Below are 19922 nucleotides of genomic sequence, written 5' to 3' on the forward strand. Positions count from 1 at the left end.
AAAGAAGCAACTTAGAACTAAGGAGAAATTTCCTGACAGTTAGAACAATTAATAAGTGGAACGACTTGCCTTCAGAAGTTGTGAATGCTCCAACACTGGAAATTTTTAAGAAAATGTTGGATAACCATCTGACTGAGATGGTGTAGGGTTTCCTGCCTGGGCAGGGGGTTGGACTAGAAGGCCTCCAAGGTCCCTTCCAACTCTGATGTTATGTTATGTTATGTTATGTTATGTTATGTTAGATATCAGATTAAGAAATATCAGATTGCCTTTGAATAATTAGAAAGTTATTTTATGTAATGGGGAGGGGGTTGGGAGATGAAAAGCTTTGGATGTGGTTATTTGGATTGGAAGGGAAAATTTTATTCTATGTTTGGTTTATGTATAACACTCAGATTGACCCGAAGCCGGGGAGGGGGGAAGGGTTTTTTTTTTTGGGAGGGAGGGGGGAAAAAGGGGGGAAATGTTTTTGTTTTTTAAAACTCTTTCAATAAAAAAAAAAATAGAAAAAGCAGTGAAAATGAAAGAATTTAGAACAGAAGCAGCAAACAGCTGCAATCATATCCTGCAAGACATAATATTTGTTTGTTTGTTTACTTACTTATTTACTTACTTACTTACTTACCTAGCTTAGTCAACCAATTCAAAAAAAATGTGGGTGGATTACAACACATTTAAAGTAAGGTTTAAAATATCTAACTTTAGGAACAAACTAGCAACCAAGGACAATCACTCAAGTCCATAGGACACCTTTTAAAAGCTTATTTCAGAATTAAACTCACTCACACTGCGATGTTCATGACAACTTCCAGAACTGCCTTTCAAAAGTCAACAGGACCAGGGTCATCCAAATTTCAGAGAGTAAGAAACTGCACAGCGTTGGCACCAGAATAAAGAAAACAGAGAGTATCTAAAGAATAGCTATGCTTCTGAATGTTGCTTAAACTTTTCTATCTTACCTAAGCAGTCTCTCTCTTCTTTCAATGTCTTTTCTCTATCAATCAGAATAGAGCTGGAAGGGACCTTGGAGGTCTTCTAGTCCAACCACCTGCTCAAACAAGATACCCTCAGACAATCATTTCTTAAAGTGGTGCTGACAACTTCTGAAAGCAAATTATTAATTGTCCTCACTGTTAGGAAGTTTCTCCTTAATTCCAGTTTGCTTCTCTCCTTTAACAGTTTCCATCCATTGTTGCTTCTCTTGCCTTCTGGCGTTTTGGAAAACAAGTTGACCCCCTTCTTTGTGACCCTCAAATATTGGAATACTGCTATCTTGTCACCCCCTAGTCCTTCTTTTCTCTAGACTGGCCATACCCAATTCCTGCAACTGTTCTTCATAAGTTTTTTTCTCCAGGTCCTTAATCATCTTAGTTGTTCTTCTTTGCACTTTTTCCAAAGTCTCAACAACATTGGCCAAAACTGGATGCAGTATGCTGTGTGTGGTCTTACTTTGATTCTATGCCTCTCTTTACCCAACCAAGGATTGTATTAGCTTTTTTGGCTGCTGCCACACGCTGCTTTTTTGTTAGAATCAAAATGTACTTGTTTCAACCTTTTTGTTCTTTCCATTTCTATTTCCTCCTTGCTGTCTCTCAAAGAAAGAGGGAAAGGATGGTAGCAATTCAATCATTTTATTTTTCCAGAGTAGCACAATATATTCTAGCAGGACTGACGTTATATTCAGGCTCATGCACAATTAATCTTTGGTGCTCAGCTGGGATCTTACTCCTCTTTTATTATTCTGAAAAAGATGAAATCCAAATTCCAAAGAGCCATATTTCAGGTATGCATTGTGTCCCAAATGTAGGACTACATAAGGAGGGAGGCAGGGCTAGCCAAAATTGAAACAGGTACACCGATTTACCTTTTTGCACATTGGCTAAAACTACTCTTTTTTCCTACAGGTTTGATTTTTCTTTTTAAAGAAGATAATTTTGAATCAGTATGGTTCAGGACCATTTCACAAAAACTCCAATATCTTGGTTTCTAAATGGAAGTGCTTTTAATTATATGGTATGAGTGTGCACTTAGTATACTTAAACAGCATATTAAAGATCTGGAAATCTAACAAAATTGGGCTGCTCTTCCCAATAATGCTTACTTGAGCAGTCAAACTCCCCTTTAAAGCTGTGAGATATTTATATCAAATAACAGTCTCCACGATCCAAAGGGCATTAACCTTAGTGTGCAGGCCATTTTGGAGGACTGATAGAAAAAATACCATATGCGCCGAGACTAACCCTATGGATCAGGGCAGTGGTGAAATGTAAAAATTGTTGCTACCGGTTCTGTAGGTATGGCTTGATGGGTGTAGCTTGATGGTCATGTGACCAGGTGGGCATGGCCAATCACTCACTGTTAGAGCCAGGAGCTGCACATTCTGAAGCACATTCTGCCCTTCTGAAGCTCCCAACACTTTTAGTTTACCTCCACCATCTGGCTTGACTGCCCAAGCGAACCTCGGAACATTCTCTTGCCCCGCTCTCCATTCTGGAGGATCACGCATCCCCTCCCACCAATCCTCTATACAAACCGCCCACCCCGTTTTCTGCGAAGGCAGAGACCCCCCCCTGCAGGATAATCCAAAGAGGGGATGGGGATGCTGCAGAAAAGGCTGCCTTCCATCCATGCCTCCCATGCCGGTTCTGCGGGGCTTGGGGCTCTGAAGCAACTCACTGGATTCCCACCCAGCCACCTTCATGCTCTCTTTGACCACCAGCACCACTCCAGGAATTCAGCCCGTGGAGTCCGGCACTCTGAGAGAAGGAGGCTCAGCCACACCACCACTTCCCAGCAGCAAAGAAGCAGAGCAATAGGGAAAGAAGCCCCCACATGGGGAGAGGGACAGGCCTGGCCATGTCACTGCAGAGTCCGCAGCACTTTCCCTCAGCCTGGGCAACGGCTCTTACCTGGGTGGGCCAGTGTTGGTAGCCCTTCATCTTGGCACTCCCTTGCCTGCCACTGCTGTTCTCCCTGCTCTCCCTCCCCACCTGGCTGCAGACATCCAACCTCCTGAAGCAACCCTGCCTTTCACCTTTGTTTCATGGTGGGAAAAGGAAAAAAGCAAATGGTGAAAGTGCGTCGGTACTCTGGGAGGGCAGGCAGGAACTCAGGCAGAGGGGAAACGGGCGGCAGGCAGTCAAAGGCACCAGGGAAGCCGAGTATGCCAGGCCCAAAAGGTGATTGAGCCTCGCTGTCAGCCTCCGCTTGTCAGCCTCTACTGTTATTTTAAGTGTTTTATTACTTAGTAGAGTGCTTAGCTGTTTTATTTCTATTTCCTCCTTGCTGTCTCTCAAAGAAAGAGGGAAAGGATGGTAGCAATTCAATCATTTTATTTTTCCAGAGTAGCACAATATATTCTAGCAGGACTGACGTTATATTCAGGCTCATGCACAATTAATCTTTGGTGCTCAGCTGGGATCTTACTCCTCTTTTATTATTCTGAAAAAGATGAAATCCAAATTCCAAAGAGCCATATTTCAGGTATGCATTGTGTCCCAAATGTAGGACTACATAAGGAGGGAGGCAGGGCTAGCCAAAATTGAAACAGGTACACCGATTTACCTTTTTGCACATTGGCTAAAACTACTCTTTTTTCCTACAGGTTTGATTTTTCTTTTTAAAGAAGATAATTTTGAATCAGTATGGTTCAGGACCATTTCACAAAAACTCCAATATCTTGGTTTCTAAATGGAAGTGCTTTTAATTATATGGTATGAGTGTGCACTTAGTATACTTAAACAGCATATTAAAGATCTGGAAATCTAACAAAATTGGGCTGCTCTTCCCAATAATGCTTACTTGAGCAGTCAAACTCCCCTTTAAAGCTGTGAGATATTTATATCAAATAACAGTCTCCACGATCCAAAGGGCATTAACCTTAGTGTGCAGGCCATTTTGGAGGACTGATAGAAAAAATACCATATCATGAGACTAACCCTATGGATCAGGGCAGTGGTGAAATGTAAAAATTGTTGCTACCGGTTCTGTAGGTATGGCTTGATGGGTGTAGCTTGATGGTCATGTGACCAGGTGGGCATGGCCAATCACTCACTCACTGTTAGAGCCAGGAGCTGCACATTCTGAAGCACATTCTGCCCTTCTGAAGCTCCCAACACTTTTAGTTTACCTCCACCATCTGGCTTGACTGCCCAAGCGAACCTCGGAACATTCTCTTGCCCCGCTCTCCATTCTGGAGGATCACGCATCCCCTCCCACCAATCCTCTATACAAACCGCCCACCCCGTTTTCTGCGAAGGCAGGGACCCCCCCCCGCAGGATAATCCAAAGAGGGGATGGGGATGCTGCAGAAAAGGCTGCCTTCCATCCATGCCTCCCATGCCGGTTCTGCGGGGCTTGGGGCTCTGAAGCAACTCACTGGATTCCCACCCAGCCACCTTCATGCTCTCTTTGACCACCAGCACCACTCCAGGAATTCAGCCCGTGGAGTCCGGCACTCTGAGAGAAGGAGGCTCAGCCACACCACCACTTCCCAGCAGCAAAGAAGCAGAGCAATAGGGAAAGAAGCCCCCACATGGGGAGAGGGACAGGCCTGGCCATGTCACTGCAGAGTCCGCAGCACTTTCCCTCAGCCTGGGCAACGGCTCTTACCTGGGTGGGCCAGTGTTGGTAGCCCTTCATCTTGGCACTCCCTTGCCTGCCACTGCTGTTCTCCCTGCTCTCCCTCCCCACCTGGCTGCAGACATCCAACCTCCTGAAGCAACCCTGCCTTTCACCTTTGTTTCATGGTGGGAAAAGGAAAAAAGCAAATGGTGAAAGTGCGTCGGTACTCTGGGAGGGCAGGCAGGAACTCAGGCAGAGGGGAAACGGGCGGCAGGCAGTCAAAGGCACCAGGGAAGCCGAGTATGCCAGGCCCAAAAGGTGATTGAGCCTCGCTGTCAGCCTCCGCTTGTCAGCCTCTACTGTTATTTTAAGTGTTTTATTACTTAGTAGAGTGCTTAGCTGTTTTATTACATCGTTAAGTGTTTATGACCTATTTCAATGTTTTATTGCTACTTTGCTGTCATGCATAATGGGGTTGTGGCCCTTTAAGAGCATTCGGCTGTCATTTGCGAAAAGGAGGGAAGAGAGATTCAAGAGAGATTCAAAAGATTCAAATTGTCAGAGGCACGCAACCATCAATGAATTCTGCATACCAGACAGAAGGATAACATCGGAAGAAGAACACCACGTGACCCATGAGGGGAAAGGCATTGGCCTAGATCTGTCTGACCTTTGGAGGGAGGAGAGATGAATGAGGGGAAATGTCTCTGTAGGCCATACCTATTTCCAGTTCTAGCTTTTCTTCTATTGCTATCAGATGTACTCAGTAAAAGTACCTTTCGCTATAATCAAATGGAATCAGGGTTTTCCTTTCTTGGGTATTGATCGGAGGCAATCTCACACTTGCCATGTCTCTCTGAGGAGCTGAGTGCAGTGGATCTCCCTCCCCTCTGCCACGGCCAGCATTGGCCTTACCTTCTAAATCCTCTGCCAGCATATTTAACATGCCCAACAGAGCCAGCACGTTGTTAAGGCTGACAGGGGGCAGCCCTTGGTGGAGATGCAGAATCTGCTCCAGGGCTGAGAGGGGCGGCAGCGCTGCAGTGTTGCTCCAGGAGGGCAGGTGGATGTCCAGGCTCCAGAGCTGCTGCACATGTCTCGAGGCAGTGCAGCAGCGGCATCTCCACCAAGGGCCAGCCAGCCACCCATGCACTGGCCGGGCCAGGCTAGACACTGACATCAGAATGCAAGTGGGCATGGGAGACCACCAGGAAGGCAGCATAGAAGGCAGGCAAGCATGGCAGGGCTGCAGGGAAGGGAGTAGGCTGCTAGCTCCCTTCCCCACAGCCCTGACGTGCTTGCCTGCCTTCCACGTGGCCTTCCGCTCGCCTACCATGGCAAGCTGGCCATAGGGATGCCAGGAAGGTCATGGCATGGTAGGATTGTGGGCTGTGGACTGGTTTGGGGGCATGGCCGGCCAGCAATTGCTACCAGTTCAGCGAACCAGCCCCAATCTCGGCTAACGGTTCTCTCGAACCAGTAGCATTTCACCCCGGACCAGGGACCATTGGAAATGTTGCCTGCATCCTGTTGCTATACTGCATCTTCTATAAAGACTCATGGGCTCAATTTTTGACAGGAAAGCTGAGCATCAATGGGCTGGAGCAATAAGCCACTGGAGGAGGCTTGTCTTTGCAGGGTGACAACAGCAGCAGCAGACAGAAGCAGAGGCGTGGAGGGAGGCAGACGATCCGGATGCACCACACAGGCTGTGAGAAAGCTGAGTGTCAGTGGGCTCGGGCGGCAGGTGACCACGGGAGGCTGATCTTCGCATCTCTTGGCTTACCTGCAGCTCACATGGCACACCAGAATTGCCTGTCTTCCTTTCTGCATGTCGGGATCATCTGCTTTCAGTTTCGTGCTTTCTGGTCTGCACAGCCCCAGAGTGTACCAACTGAGGGACCAGAATGCTGCACCTGCTACTGGATACTGTCAGTCACCATGCACTTGCCAGCTCTTGTATGTGCACTGGGGGAGGGCACCCAACCAAGCCGATCACCTTGAAATCGCATTTCCCCCAAAATAAGCCCTAGTATTTATTTTGCAGCCCAAAAGAAAATAAGATCAAGACTTATTTCTGGGGAAACACTGTGTGTGTGTGTGTGTGTGTGTGTGTGTGTGTGTGTGTGTGTGTGTGTGTGTGTGCGCGCGTGTGTGTGTGTGTGTGTGTTTGTGTGTGTGCATGTGTGTGTATATTCTCTGTCCTCTTCAATTTTTTCCATTGCCAAAACATTTCTACTATATATATTAAGTTGACAGGAAAATTCAGTGTCTCTTTTGCAAAATATTTTAAATTACTTTTTAAAAAGTGCACCACAGTGCATTTTCTTATAGTATAAAGGAGTTTCTGAAATTGACCCAGGCTACTTTATTTATTCCTGATTCATCCCTACATAGTGAAAAGCACAAACTTTAATGGTATCCTGCTTTCTCTCAGATGTCTTTAAAAAGGCATGCGTTCACCCTGAATACTGATTAAAAGTGGAAAAAAACATTGATTAATGGAAATAAGCTAAGATACCCTGACAATGTAAAAATTCCTAGGCTTTACCATAGCAGAATTTGCAATAAATGTTGAGAAGTGTTGGAAACAACCTGTTTTTCTCTTATTAAGTGCTCTGCCAGAGTCATAGTATGCAGAGCAGGTACTTCCATTGTTTATTATATTTATTTTTATAAAGAGAAATCTTATTCTTAATGTTTATTTTAAGGAAAAGAACATTTTTATGTAAACATTTGTCAGTTGGTTTTCACAAGACTAATATAATTTATGAAAGTTAATCAGTTAACTAAAACTAAAAAAATGAATAATGCACCCATTTTGCTAGAAGCAAGATAGAAAGTTCAGTGCAATTTTTTTTTATGATTGGTGTGGGACTTCATTTTCTACCATAGTACCGTGTACTTATATAAGGATCTTCCTCAATTTAAAAATTGAATAAATAAATAATTGCTTATATTAAGGTTACAAATTTCTCTAATTCTTAAGAATAATATGAGATATCAAAGATTTAACAGCATTTAAACTCATATGCTCCATAATCTATAATGCGTGGCAAGTACATACAATTCTGTGAAGTAAAAATGGCATTGCAGTGCCAGAGATTCTTGTAAGAGATTCTTGTCATGATTTTAAGCATATTCTGAATATTGATGTTTCAAGCACACTGATGGAATTCTTCTATATATTGATATAGCTGAAAGTATACATAGATACAACTATACATTTTAATTAACTTAAAGTTGACCACACAATGCTATTTAATTTCCATAGAAAGTGACATGCAAATGAAGATAGGCATAAATAAATACTTTATACATGTCAGCCAAATTTAATATAATGATTAAATGTACAGTGTCAGACATTTCCTCCTGAGGATTGGTTTAATATTCAGGGACAGGTATTTCATGCGCTTGTTCCTTTTTTGACCTCCAGTAAGCTGTTTGCACCAATTGTTTATTGTTTCCCCTTGTTTTTGCTGCATTTTTCTACGGTTAGGGTAATCTATGATTCATCTCTGGAAATGTATTACTTATTCCATAAGAACATAACAGCATACTAATGGATTATGTCTGAAGATGAGAAAACATTTTGGACATAAAATTTTAATTTAGCTTCCTAAACCTTTCAATGTAGTATTAAATATTTTGATTTACATTGCGCGCTCATTGCCTTCTATGCGCACATCCAGGAGGCAGCACCACAGATCTAAGGCTGCTCTGGTCTGGCCAGGATGGATGCCATCAGGTTGCAGATCACACACACCCACACCAGCATCTCCATACCCCTCTTGCCAGCCTTTCGTGTGTGTGTGTGTGTATGTGTGCGTGTATGTGTGTATGCATGTGCGGGGGGGGGGATGTTCAGCAGCATGGGCTTCACAGCCCACTGCGACCACTGGGCTGGCCCTCCAAGAAGCAGGCATGATAGTGATGGTTGCACCAGCAACAGGCAGAGTGAGGGGAGCCATGTGATGCAGACCACTGGATGCGCCTGCTTCATCCCACTTGGCTGGGACAGGGCAGGTGGCTGCCCAGTGCATTCAGCAGGTTGGAATGCATGCCTCCCCTCTGTGCCTCTGCCTCTGGCTACTGCCACTGCCACAGACTGAGACAAAGTGAGGCAGGAGGCGGGGCAGCTGCTGCTGGCCACTATTTGCCCACCTGCTCTGGCCCATCTGTTTTTTTATTATTTTTTTATTATTTATTATTTATTTATTTGTCATAACAACATACATAAGCAAAAGCATGAAGTAACTATACAACATATAAGTATGTATATGAGTATAAGCATGTAATAACTATATAAATTGGATATAATGAAAGGAAACAGTAGGACAGGAGCGGTAGGCACGTTTGTGCTCTTATGCATGCTCCTTATAGACCTCTTAGGAAAGGGGTGAGGTCAATAGTAGACAGTTTTTGGTTAAAGCTTTGGGGACTTTGAGAAGAGACCACAGAGTCAGGTAGTGTATTCCAAGCATTAACAACTCTGTTACTGAAATCATATTTTCTGCAATCAAGATCAGAGCGGTTAACATTAAGTTTAAATCTATTGTTTGCTCTTGTATTGTTGTGATTGAAGCTGAAGTAGTCTTCAACAGGAAGGACATTGCAATAGATGATTCTATGAGTTAAACACAGGTCCTGTTGGAGGCGGCAGAGTTCTAAGTTTTCTAAACCCAGGATTTCAAGTCTGGTGGCATAAGGTATTTTGTTGTATTCAGAGGAGTGGAGAACTCTTCTTGTAAAATATTTCTGGACATGTTCAATTGTATTGATGTCTGAAATGTGGTATGGGTTCCAGACAGGTGAGCTATATTCAAGAATTGGTCTAGCAAATGTTTTGTAAGCTCTGGTTAGTAGTGTAGTGTTTCTGGAGAAGAAGCTACATAAGATTAGGTTTACAACTCTTAATGCCTTTTTTGCGATTTTTTGCTTATGGTTGGAGAGCAGGTACCTGCTGGTCGTCTCCTTGGCCCCATCACCGGTCTTGCCCTTGTTCTGCGCATGGCCCACATTCCCCTCATGTAGTTCTGGGCTGCTGCCACCACCAAGGCCACCAGAAGCTTGTGTGGGTCCAGCTGTGGGGTTGGCAGGCTGCAGCTGTAGCCAGAAACGATCAGCCCTCATGCACAAAGAGCAGTGAGCACACATTGGCCAATGATTTCCAGATTCAGCTGCTCTGCTCCTACCTCTACCTCACCTCATCCCATGGGATGAGCCTCTTGCCCACTGCCCCACCTGGAAACATCTGGATTCCCTCCCCAATCCCTCCCAGCCCCTACAAGCACCCCCCACCAGGGCAAGCGACAAGATGGCCACACTCTCCGGGCCATGCTGCTGGCCATGACCACCCTGACCATGCTTCTCCTCCACCCTGGCCTCCGGAGGACAATCAGAATGCTGATCCAACCCTCAATGAACTCGAGTTTGATGTAGGGCCTAAGTTCACCATGCAACTAATCATTCATACTACTAACCCAGCCCCAAACAAGCAGGGTGAATAATTTGGAAAATTCAATATGAATTGGCCTAAGAGAGAATTAAGAGGGTGAATTAGAAATTCAAGTAAATGAGGGCAGATATGATATTGTTGCCATTATGGCAACTTGGTTGCTGTATATATGGAATATACAGCAAGAGGGATTTAATCTCTCTCTCTCTCTCTCTCTCTCTCTCTCTCTCCCTCTCTCTCCTTCTCCCTCTCCCACTTCTCTTTCTCCCTCTCTCTCCCCCTCCATCCCTCTCTCATCTCTCTTTTTCTCTCTGTGAGTGGGATCTTGGAGTCCTAGTAGACAACCATTTAAATCTGAGGACCCAGATTGTTGGGGGCAGCAGTGTGCAGCAGCTGCCAAAAAAGCCAACACAGTTCTAGGCTGCATAAACAGAGGGATAGAATCAAGGCCATGTGGAGTGTTAATATCATTTTATAATACCTTGGTAAGGCTACACTTGGAACATTACATTCAGTTTTGGTTGCCACGATGTAAAAAAGATGTTGAGACTCTAGAAAGAGTGCAGAGAAGATGATTAGGGGACTGGAGGCTAAAACATATAAAGAACGGTTGTAGGAACTGGGTAAGTCTAGTTTAATGAAAAGAAGGACCAGAGTGACATGATAGCACCTGAGAGTAGGACAAGAAGCAATGGGTGGAAACTAATTGAGGAAAGAAGCAACTTAGAACTAAGGAGAAATTTCCTGACAGTTAGAACAGTTAGTGGTGTAGGGTTTCTTGCCTAAGCAGGGGATTGCACTAGAAGACCTCCAAGGTCTCTTCCAACTCTGTTATTCTATTCTAATATTCATAAATGACTCAGAACTCCTGAAAGACTGCAAGAGATAATAATTTCTTATAGAATCCAAGATTCATGAATTAATAAAGATGTTTGGTTTAAATCCAGACTTCACATTGCAATAGTCCAATAATATGGCAACATCCATCTTACTTCTTTTGTTAAATATCTGATAAATTTCTAGTGGGAATTTTCAAAATCTGCTATCTAATTTTCAAAATTGGCTTTTATAGGGAAAAAAGAAAATACAGCAGAACTCAACATTATAGCAACAACTTAACTGCCCAGTATTCTAGGACGTGAAATGTTTTTCAAATAAGTCTTTCCTTTCATTATTTCAAGGGGAAATAAGACTTATATATGCAGTATCTTAGCATTTCTTATGTTTTTACACACAATATCCATTAAGTACAAATGAAAGTATAGTCAAGGGAGAATAATTCCACTCAGAGAATTTTACAGAACAAGGAGAAAAGCAGATTAATTCCTGAAAATAATAACTGTGTGCACGAGTATGTGGGTGAGTTTATTTTTATATAATACTGAGTATAGAGAGTATAGAGTACTGGAGATAAATCTATAGTACTATAGTACCCCTTCAGTAGTTAATCAAGCATTCTTATACTGTACAGGTACTTTTTATCCATATATACATGTTCACAGATTTCTTATAACATTAAAGGGGGAAAAAATGAAGTAAAGAGTTAAATATGATAAAATGTGCTATACTAACCTATGCATATTTAAAGGAAAAGTCTATAATTTTTCCATATTGAAAAACAAATGGCTAGGCAATGTTTAAAAACAGCATCATCTTTTGTAATTAAGAAGACTGAAATCTGAGTAAATTATTTTTATAATTACAGCTTATGTTTAACAGCAATTCCATTTATAATATATTAAAGATGCAGATATTACAAGATAAGCCATAAAGAAATGATTTGACTGGATAGTGACCATAAATCTGCTAGACATATTGCTGTCATATGCACACTTACTATATATTTAGATAAGATAAGAGATATTTCATCATGTATAGACCAAGAGATAAACTGGTTGATCATATGAGTATGGGGCATAATTAATTCAACTAACTTGAAATAAAGGGGGGGAAAAACTATTTCTGTAGGAGAAAGACTGGCCAGGGGGAAGAGTTAAAGAGGCATCAATTTAGAATTGTTATAAAGTCACAAGTGAACTAAGTCCAACCCCCACTTAAATGCCATTGACCCTTATCTACCAGTAGTTGTAAATAAGTGCTGACCATTCCTGCAAAGATTCCTAAGCTTAGGCTTTTAGCAATGAATCAGTTAATTTGAACCTTCACGTGTGGATCTGGGTTTTTTGCACCTGATAATTTCTCTTTAAATCAACCCTACATTTTGCATTGATAACAATTTAAAATGTATCACATATTATTTAAACATTGTTCACATGTACATAAACAACAAAAATAAAGATTACCATGATGCCACCCTTTATACAGTGTTCACTTTTACCACTCAAAATTACAGTAATTTGTTAATGTAGTGTTAACTACTGATAGACATATGGCTATTTTTGTTTTAGTTGTTATTTAGAAGCAACAATTTACTCCCTGACCAGCTAGGGTAGAGGTATGGGGTGCAGATTATGTCACTAGAAAATAGTGACATCAAAAAAATTTTGAGGGCTGCTATTTTTATTTTTTTAAGGCTGAGATCGGGAATGGGAAACTTCAAAAAGAAAACTGCTGTGATTTCTGCCACTATCCTAATTGTTGCTGCAATTTGGTAGCAAAACTACCAAATTTCAGAAGTGTAATTTTTAATGTGGCAATGGAACAGGATTGGACAATGGCTCCCTCACCCATTTATACCTTCTAAAGAAAAAAATGTTGCCAAAAATGAACAATTTTTTTAGCTCTATTTTTATAGAGTAAGCTTCGGGTTCATAGAGGTCTTGGTAATTCTTGTCTCATTCAACAGAAACCCTGGTGTTCAAAAAAATATTCTTATTTTTTGTTATACTCAAAACTTCAGTTATTTGCTTAGTAAATATAGTAAAGGATCTCTTACCAGATTCACAGCTTGAGCCTGTAAATCCTTGTGGACAGGCACAGATATTGGAGGCAATGCAAACTCCACCATTTCTACAACCATCCTTGCAAAAGGCTGAAGCCATTGAAGAAAATGATAAGAGGAAAAATTATAAGATCTTTAATTCTATTTCAAGTGAAAAAGGATATTTTCCAAATATATGAATAAAAATTATTTAAGTCTAATTTGAATACACAGTAAATATTATCTTTTAAAAGAATCCTGCAAATTTGTACTGAACCTCCCACTGCCCACATGGCTTCAGTTATATTTTATCCCTTTTTGCTCTGATGACAAGGCTGCATATCTTTTATAGTCATCTTCATCACTCTATAACCTTTTTGACCTTGGATGATTTCACATAATAATGTATCATTATTTTGCTGATATATCTAAATTGATGAAACTTACTTACCCTTTGAATTTTTCAAAACTGCAATCACATTCACCTTTCAGGTACAAAAGCAAGTTTAGCATGTAAGTTTTGAAAAATAAATATTGGGGGTTAAATACAGCATCAAGAAAGGAAATGGATGGTTGGAATAAAAAAGTTAGAGAAACAAAGGGATTTGAAATCTGAACTATGTTGTGATATCTTACCTTTGCATATGGTACCATTTCCAGTATAACCTGGTTTGCAAATACAGTTATGTCCTCCTACAGTATTGAAACATAATGCATTTTCATCACAGTTCTGTTTGTTGGTGAGGCATTCATCATGCTCTGAAGGTTAAAAAAAGAAAGCCACTTAGCATTTAATTTTTTAAAAAATTTCATTTTGTCACAACAGTATACACAAACATCGACATAAAAAAACAACACATTATAAAAGAAATATATATATATATAAGTAAAAGTATGCAAAAGTTATATTAATTTGATATAATGAAGGGAACAATTGGACAGGAACGGTAGGCACTTTTGTGCTCTTATGCACGCCCCTTATAGTCCTCTTAGGAATGGGGTGAGGTCAATAGTAGACAGCTTTTGGTTGAAGATTTTGGGATTTTGAGTAGAGACTATGGAGTCAGGTAATGAGTTCCAAGCGTTAACAACTCTGTTACAGAAGTCATATTTTCTGCAATCAAGTTTGAAGTGGTTGTCATTAAGTTTGAATCTATTGTTTGCTCTTGTATTATTGCGATTGAAGCTGAAGTAGTCTTTTACAGGAAGGATATTGCAATAGATGATTTTGTGTGTTAAACACAGGTCATGTTGAAGTTGGCGGAGTTCTAAGTTTTCTAATCCCAGGATTTCAAGTTTGGTGGTATAAGGTATTTTGTTGTTTTCGGAGGAGCGAAGAACTCTTCTAATAAAATATTTCTGGACGCGTTCGATTGTATTAATGTCAGAAATGTGGTATGGGTTCCAGACGGATGAGCTGTATTCAAGAATAGGTCTGGCAGACTTCCGGTGGCTCCGCTTCGATAATGGCGGGCTATTTCAGACCGCCAGTTCTGTGTGATTCTGTAGAGCTGTTTAGACAGCGTTAATCTGCTGTCAAGCAGCTTGTAAATCTCTTCCTTCGGGCAAAGAGGGGGAGGTGAACATTCGGGCTGAAGTAGAGCCCCCAAGGAAAGCCCCAGGAAGATTTCTGGTGGCTTGTTGGGAACGCTCCTTCTATAGCCCGAAAAAAGCTCCGGAATCCAGAACGCTTCTGCCAAATGGCAGAACAAAACGCATCGCCCATCTCTGTGACTGAAATGGATTACTGAAGGACTGCTAACGCGGACAGAGCTGAAAACAGGAGCGTTGGCATTTGATTGTAAGATGATTTTAACTCCCTGACAGAGAAGGTATTCGTATTCAAGATTGGAGATGATGAAAGGAAATGGCATTTTGTGTATTGGAAGTGAAAGCTAAGCTAAGCGAAAGCTAAGGAAATGCTTATTACAATTGCTGGCGTGGAACCTTTAAGAAGAATATAACAAGATATTTTTTAAAAAATGGAATTTTTTTTTAATCTCTTTTTTATTATCTTTTTCTTACAGTGTTTAAGAAGAAAAGCTTACTGATTTTTTTTTCTTTTTTTCTTCTTGGTATTACTTAGTTTAAAAATGGCCTTCAAGCAAAGAGATTTAACCACTTCTAAAATACTGGAAATTTCTTCAGTTCAGATACGGAAATTAAAAGAAGATATTAAAGAAATTCTAAGGAATTTTTTACAGGAGCTTATGGAGGCTCATCTTTCAGAAATAGATCAAAAATTTAATGAAATGGAGAAAGAAATACTGGATTTTAAATATATGGTGGAAGAGCAGAGGAGGGAGATGAAAAAATTAAAGGAATCAATTACCCCATTATTGTTATCTAGTATTCAGACAGAAGAAAGACTGGATGAACTTAACCAAATTAATTTAGATTTGCAAAGGAAAACAGACAAAGTTCAAATTAATTTGAATTTAGAAAATAAAATAGATGATATTCAGGTTAAGGTAAATAGGGCAGATGAAGAAAGGGTTATATTACAATATAAATTAATGGAATATGCTATAAGGGTAAGGGGTTTAAGAGAATGTAAAGAGGAAAATTTGAAAGAGATTTTTATTCATGCCTTTGCTCAGATAGAGGGAGTGGAACCAGAAGATTTTGAAGTTAATATTGAAAAAATTTATCGTGTTAATTCTTGGTTGGCAAGGCAGAAGTGTTTACCGAGAGACGTGGTTATTTATTTTACAAATAAGAAGATTAGGTATGGAATTTTGCAAGCATTTTATAAAAATAAATTTCAAATATTAGGACAAGATATAATAATGATGAAGGAAATTCCTCCTAAAATGTTAAGAAAGAGAAAAGAATTTGCCTTTTTAGTGGATGAGCTTAAGAAACATCAGATATATTTTAGATGGGAGGTTCCAGCTGGTTTAACAGGAAAGGAAGAAAGTATTTTCTCAATACAGTTTTTAAAGCACGAGATTTCTACACTAATGTATTAAAGATTTGGGAACCCTTTATCAATAGATGTTAAGTTGAATGGTGAATAGATGGTGGAAAATGTGTAAGACAGAAGAAGGGGAGGGAGAATGTTTAATTCTATTATATATGATTATGGTTAATTTTTGTAAATGATTTATTTTGGATATAAATGTGTAATTTTAGGGGTACTATTTGATATATTTGGAGGTATAAAGGAATAGGAAGATGGAATATTGTTTAACTTTGGAGAATAGATAGTAAAATTTAGAAATTTGGATTAAATGTTATATTTAATATGGCTAACTAGAATTTAATTGTTATAACAGATATATTTTGAATAAGTTATAGGTATAATTTTAATAATGTTATTTGAGATAAGCAAGGTAAAGTGAAGATTTTAATTATTACAATTGATATATTGGATATTTGTAATATTATTTGATGTATATAAATGATATCAAAGATATGAAAAGATGGATTATTGTTTACCCTTGAAGGTTGGACAGAAAAATTTAAGAAATTAAATTGGAAATATGAACTATTCTTGAGAGACTGCTTAAGGAAGAAAGACATTTTAGAAGAACCCTTGGTGAATATTGGAAGATGGAACGTTGTTTTGGTATTGATTGATGAAGGTTGGATATTAAAAACTATGTACTTTATTCAAGAACAAACACTAACTCAATCGGAAATTTCTGAGAACTCTAGGAGTGGAATGGTCTGACATATAATGGATTGGAAGAAATGTATTTTCTTTGTTTCTGGAAGGGGAGTTGAGGTTTTAAGGAGTGACTATGGATTATGATTTGTGTTATATTTTAATTTTTGTTGTTAGTTTTATACCCTGTATTCGGTTCTGGGAAGTCCTGGGGGTGGGGAGGAAGGGAAGGGAGGGAGGGGATGAGGGTAGAAAATGGATTGATAGTTAATGTACAAAGATGATTGAAGATGTATAATTAATGTAAGATCGGAGCTGCCTGGCTACCATTTCAGAATGATGGGAAAGAAGGAAGTAGAAGAGAGAAGGAGATAGGAAAGAGAAGAGGAGGAAGAGGAAAGGAAGGAAGAGGGATAGAAGAGGGAGAAGAAAGGAGTAGGGAGGAAGGAGGAGAGGATGTAGATAAAAGAAGGGGAGGATGGTCGTGGAAAGTAGAAGAAGGTAGAGAAGGGAAGAGAGTTAAAGGAAGAGGGTGGTGACCGGGCAGGTCCGATTAATTGTATATGATGGTACACTAAATATGTTATTGGATATGAATGTTAAAATAAAACTTTTTTATTAAAAAAAAAAAGAATAGGTCTGGCAAATGTTTTGTATGCTCTAGTTAGTAGTGTAGAGTTTTTGGAAAAGAAGCTACGTAAAATTAGGTTTACAACTCTTAGAGCCTTTTTTGCTATGTAGTTGCAGTGTGCTTTGGCATTTAGGTCATTAGATATGAAAACTTCAAGATCTTTGACAGGGTGGGTGTCAGCCTGCCCAGATCAGTGTTTGAGAAAATAAAGACCCAACTCCATCATTTTGAAGAAATTGGTAATTTATACCAAACAAGTCTGTATGCAGTACAAGCTAAGCTGGAACTGGAGGTAAATCAAAACCACAGAGTCATATTCTCTCCTGAACCCTCCCCCTACTAGAGGTCATACAGTAATAATCCAATGTCGTCTTCCTCCCTGGCCACGTGTAGTTTCACTTCCGATATTCTCCCTCTGTCAATCTTCTGGATGGAATGTGAAGGAAGCTGCTGCCATTACATTCATGCGCCAAAACAGTTCCAACGTCTGTTTAAAAAAGCTGTCTCCCTCCCCCATACATGCAATGTCAGCCGAACGCTGGAAACAGTGAAAACCTCCCCCCTCCTCCATAAATCATGTAAGACACTCAGTAGAGCAAACTTTTAACAAGGTAATAAAACAGTCAGCTAATCTAGTAGGAGAAATATACTTAATTAAAGCAGAGGCTGACAGTGGGGGTCATCAGTAAGGTAATGACCCTCAAGCTTGTACTTGTTGATAGGGTTCTTTTTTCCAATATGTAAGACTGAGCATTTGCTGGTTGAGATTTGGAGTTGCCAAGTTTTAGACCAATCGGAAACAAAGTCAAGGTCTTCTTGAAGGGTAGAAGTATTGTTAGTGGTATTAAATAGTTTGACATCATCAGCAAAGAGAACACAATAACTTGAGATAAGGTCACAGAGATCATTTATGTATAGTATGAAGAGCGTTGGTCCAAGAACACTACCTTGGGGAACACCACTTTTGACAGGAACAGGATTTGATAGAGTGTTGCCAATTTTGACCATTTGGTATGGCTCAGGTATGGTTTCCATAAACCTGCCTGCTCAGGTTTCCAGACAGTTGTGGCAGCTGCTTGCCCCATGTTTAAATCTCCATTACTTCTCCCCTAAGCTTTTCCACTTTGTTTTTCTCAGCACATCCCACTGAAGGTGGAATCAGACTAAACCAGCTATAAAAAATTATATGAACTGGATGAATGATGCTAAGATTATTGATAAATTGCATCAAAGTTATACTAATGTTTGTTCTTGCAAAAAGAATAGTGAAAAATATTAAATAATTCTTTGCCAAATTACTGTACAGTATGTACTAAAAGTAATATCAGAAAAGGAGATTGTACTATTGTTGGGTGATTAGAATGCAAAAATTAGAGAAACAAAGGAACCTGAAATAACAAGATTTTGGGGATGTATAAATTCAATAATCCAGGAGGCACAGAATTGCAAGAAAATTTATAACTAAATTCGAGAAGATTTACAAAATCACTCTCATAGAATCATATTATGTTAAAAGAAAGACCATATTGAAACTCTTTACAATCAGAATTCTAGAATGGCAGAAATATTTGTAGAAAAAGAATAGACTTACAAATGAAGAGAATAGACTTACAATCGAGAGAGTCCAAAGATATTTTACGAGAATAATAATAATAATAATAATAATAATAATAATAATAATTATTATTATTATTATTATTATTATTATTATTATTATTATTATTATTATTATTATTATTATTATTATTAATTGAATTTTTATACCGCCCTTCTCCAGAAGGACTCAGGGCGGTGTACAGCCAAAGATAAAACACAATACATATACAATTAAAACCAACAATTAAAACCTAGCAAATTACAAAAGGCTGATAATTAAAAAGTTAAATTTAAAATTATAAAAAATTTAAAAAACCCAGTAAAAACCCCAATTTAAGATTAAAACTATTAAAACCATTATGCCAGTCCCGCTTGAATAAATAAATATGTTTTAGCTCACGACGGAAGGTCTGAAGATCAGGCACTTGACGTAGGCCAGGGGGAAGTTCATTCCAGAGCGTCGATGCTCCAACAGAGAAGGCCCTACTCCTGGGGGCCGCCAGCCGACACTTTTTGGCGGACGGCACCCTGAGGAGACCTTCTCTATGAGAGCGTATGGGTCGGTGCGAGGCATAGGGTAACAGCAGGCGGTCTCGTAAGTACCCAGGTCCTAAGCCATAGAGCGCTTTGAAGGTGGTAACCAAAATCTTGAAGCGCACCCAAAAGACCACAGGAAGCCAGTGCAGACTACGCAGCAGTGATGTTACATGGGAGCCACTCGCGCAGCCGCATTCTGGACTAACTGTAGCCTCCGGGTGCACCTCAAGGGCAGCCCCATGTAGAGAGCATTGCAGTAATCCAACCGAGACGTGACCAGAGCGTGAGTGACTGTGCATAAGGCATCCCGGTCAAGGAAGGGATGCAACTGGCGAACCAGTTGGTAGAAAGCCCTCCTGGAGACGGCCGCCAGATGTTCATCAAAGGACAGCCGTCCATCCAGGAGGACACCCAAGTTGCGAACCACCTCCTTTGGGGCCACTAACTCGCCCCCAACAGTCAGCTGCGGCTGCAGCTGACTGTACCGGGGTGCCGGCATCCACAGCCACTCCGTCTTGGAGGGATTGAGCCTGAGTCTGTTTCTCCCCATCCAGACCCGTACGGCTTCCAGGCACCGGGACAGCACTTCGACCGCTTCGTTGGGGTGGTCCGGGGTGGAAAAGTACAGCTGAGTATCATCAGCGTA

The 19922-nt window shown here is 40.3% G+C and overlaps 1 protein-coding gene across 2 annotated transcripts in view; it reads right to left on the reverse strand.

The window, feature by feature from the left end:
* The window catches only part of NELL2 (neural EGFL like 2), a 551557-nt gene that overhangs the window by 120849 nt on the left and 410786 nt on the right, over positions 1 to 19922 (reverse strand). For both annotated transcript variants that reach the window (XM_058191222.1, XM_058191220.1), the window contains exons 14-15: positions 13539 to 13661; positions 12918 to 13013 (exon numbers count right to left, since the gene is read on the reverse strand). In XM_058191222.1, the coding sequence (XP_058047205.1) occupies positions 12918 to 13013; positions 13539 to 13661 (219 nt within the window). The remainder of the gene's footprint in view (positions 1 to 12917; positions 13014 to 13538; positions 13662 to 19922) is intronic.

The sequence above is a fragment of the Ahaetulla prasina genome, chromosome 7 (assembly GCF_028640845.1).
Source record: "Ahaetulla prasina isolate Xishuangbanna chromosome 7, ASM2864084v1, whole genome shotgun sequence".
Lineage (NCBI taxonomy): Eukaryota > Metazoa > Chordata > Lepidosauria > Squamata > Colubridae > Ahaetulla > Ahaetulla prasina.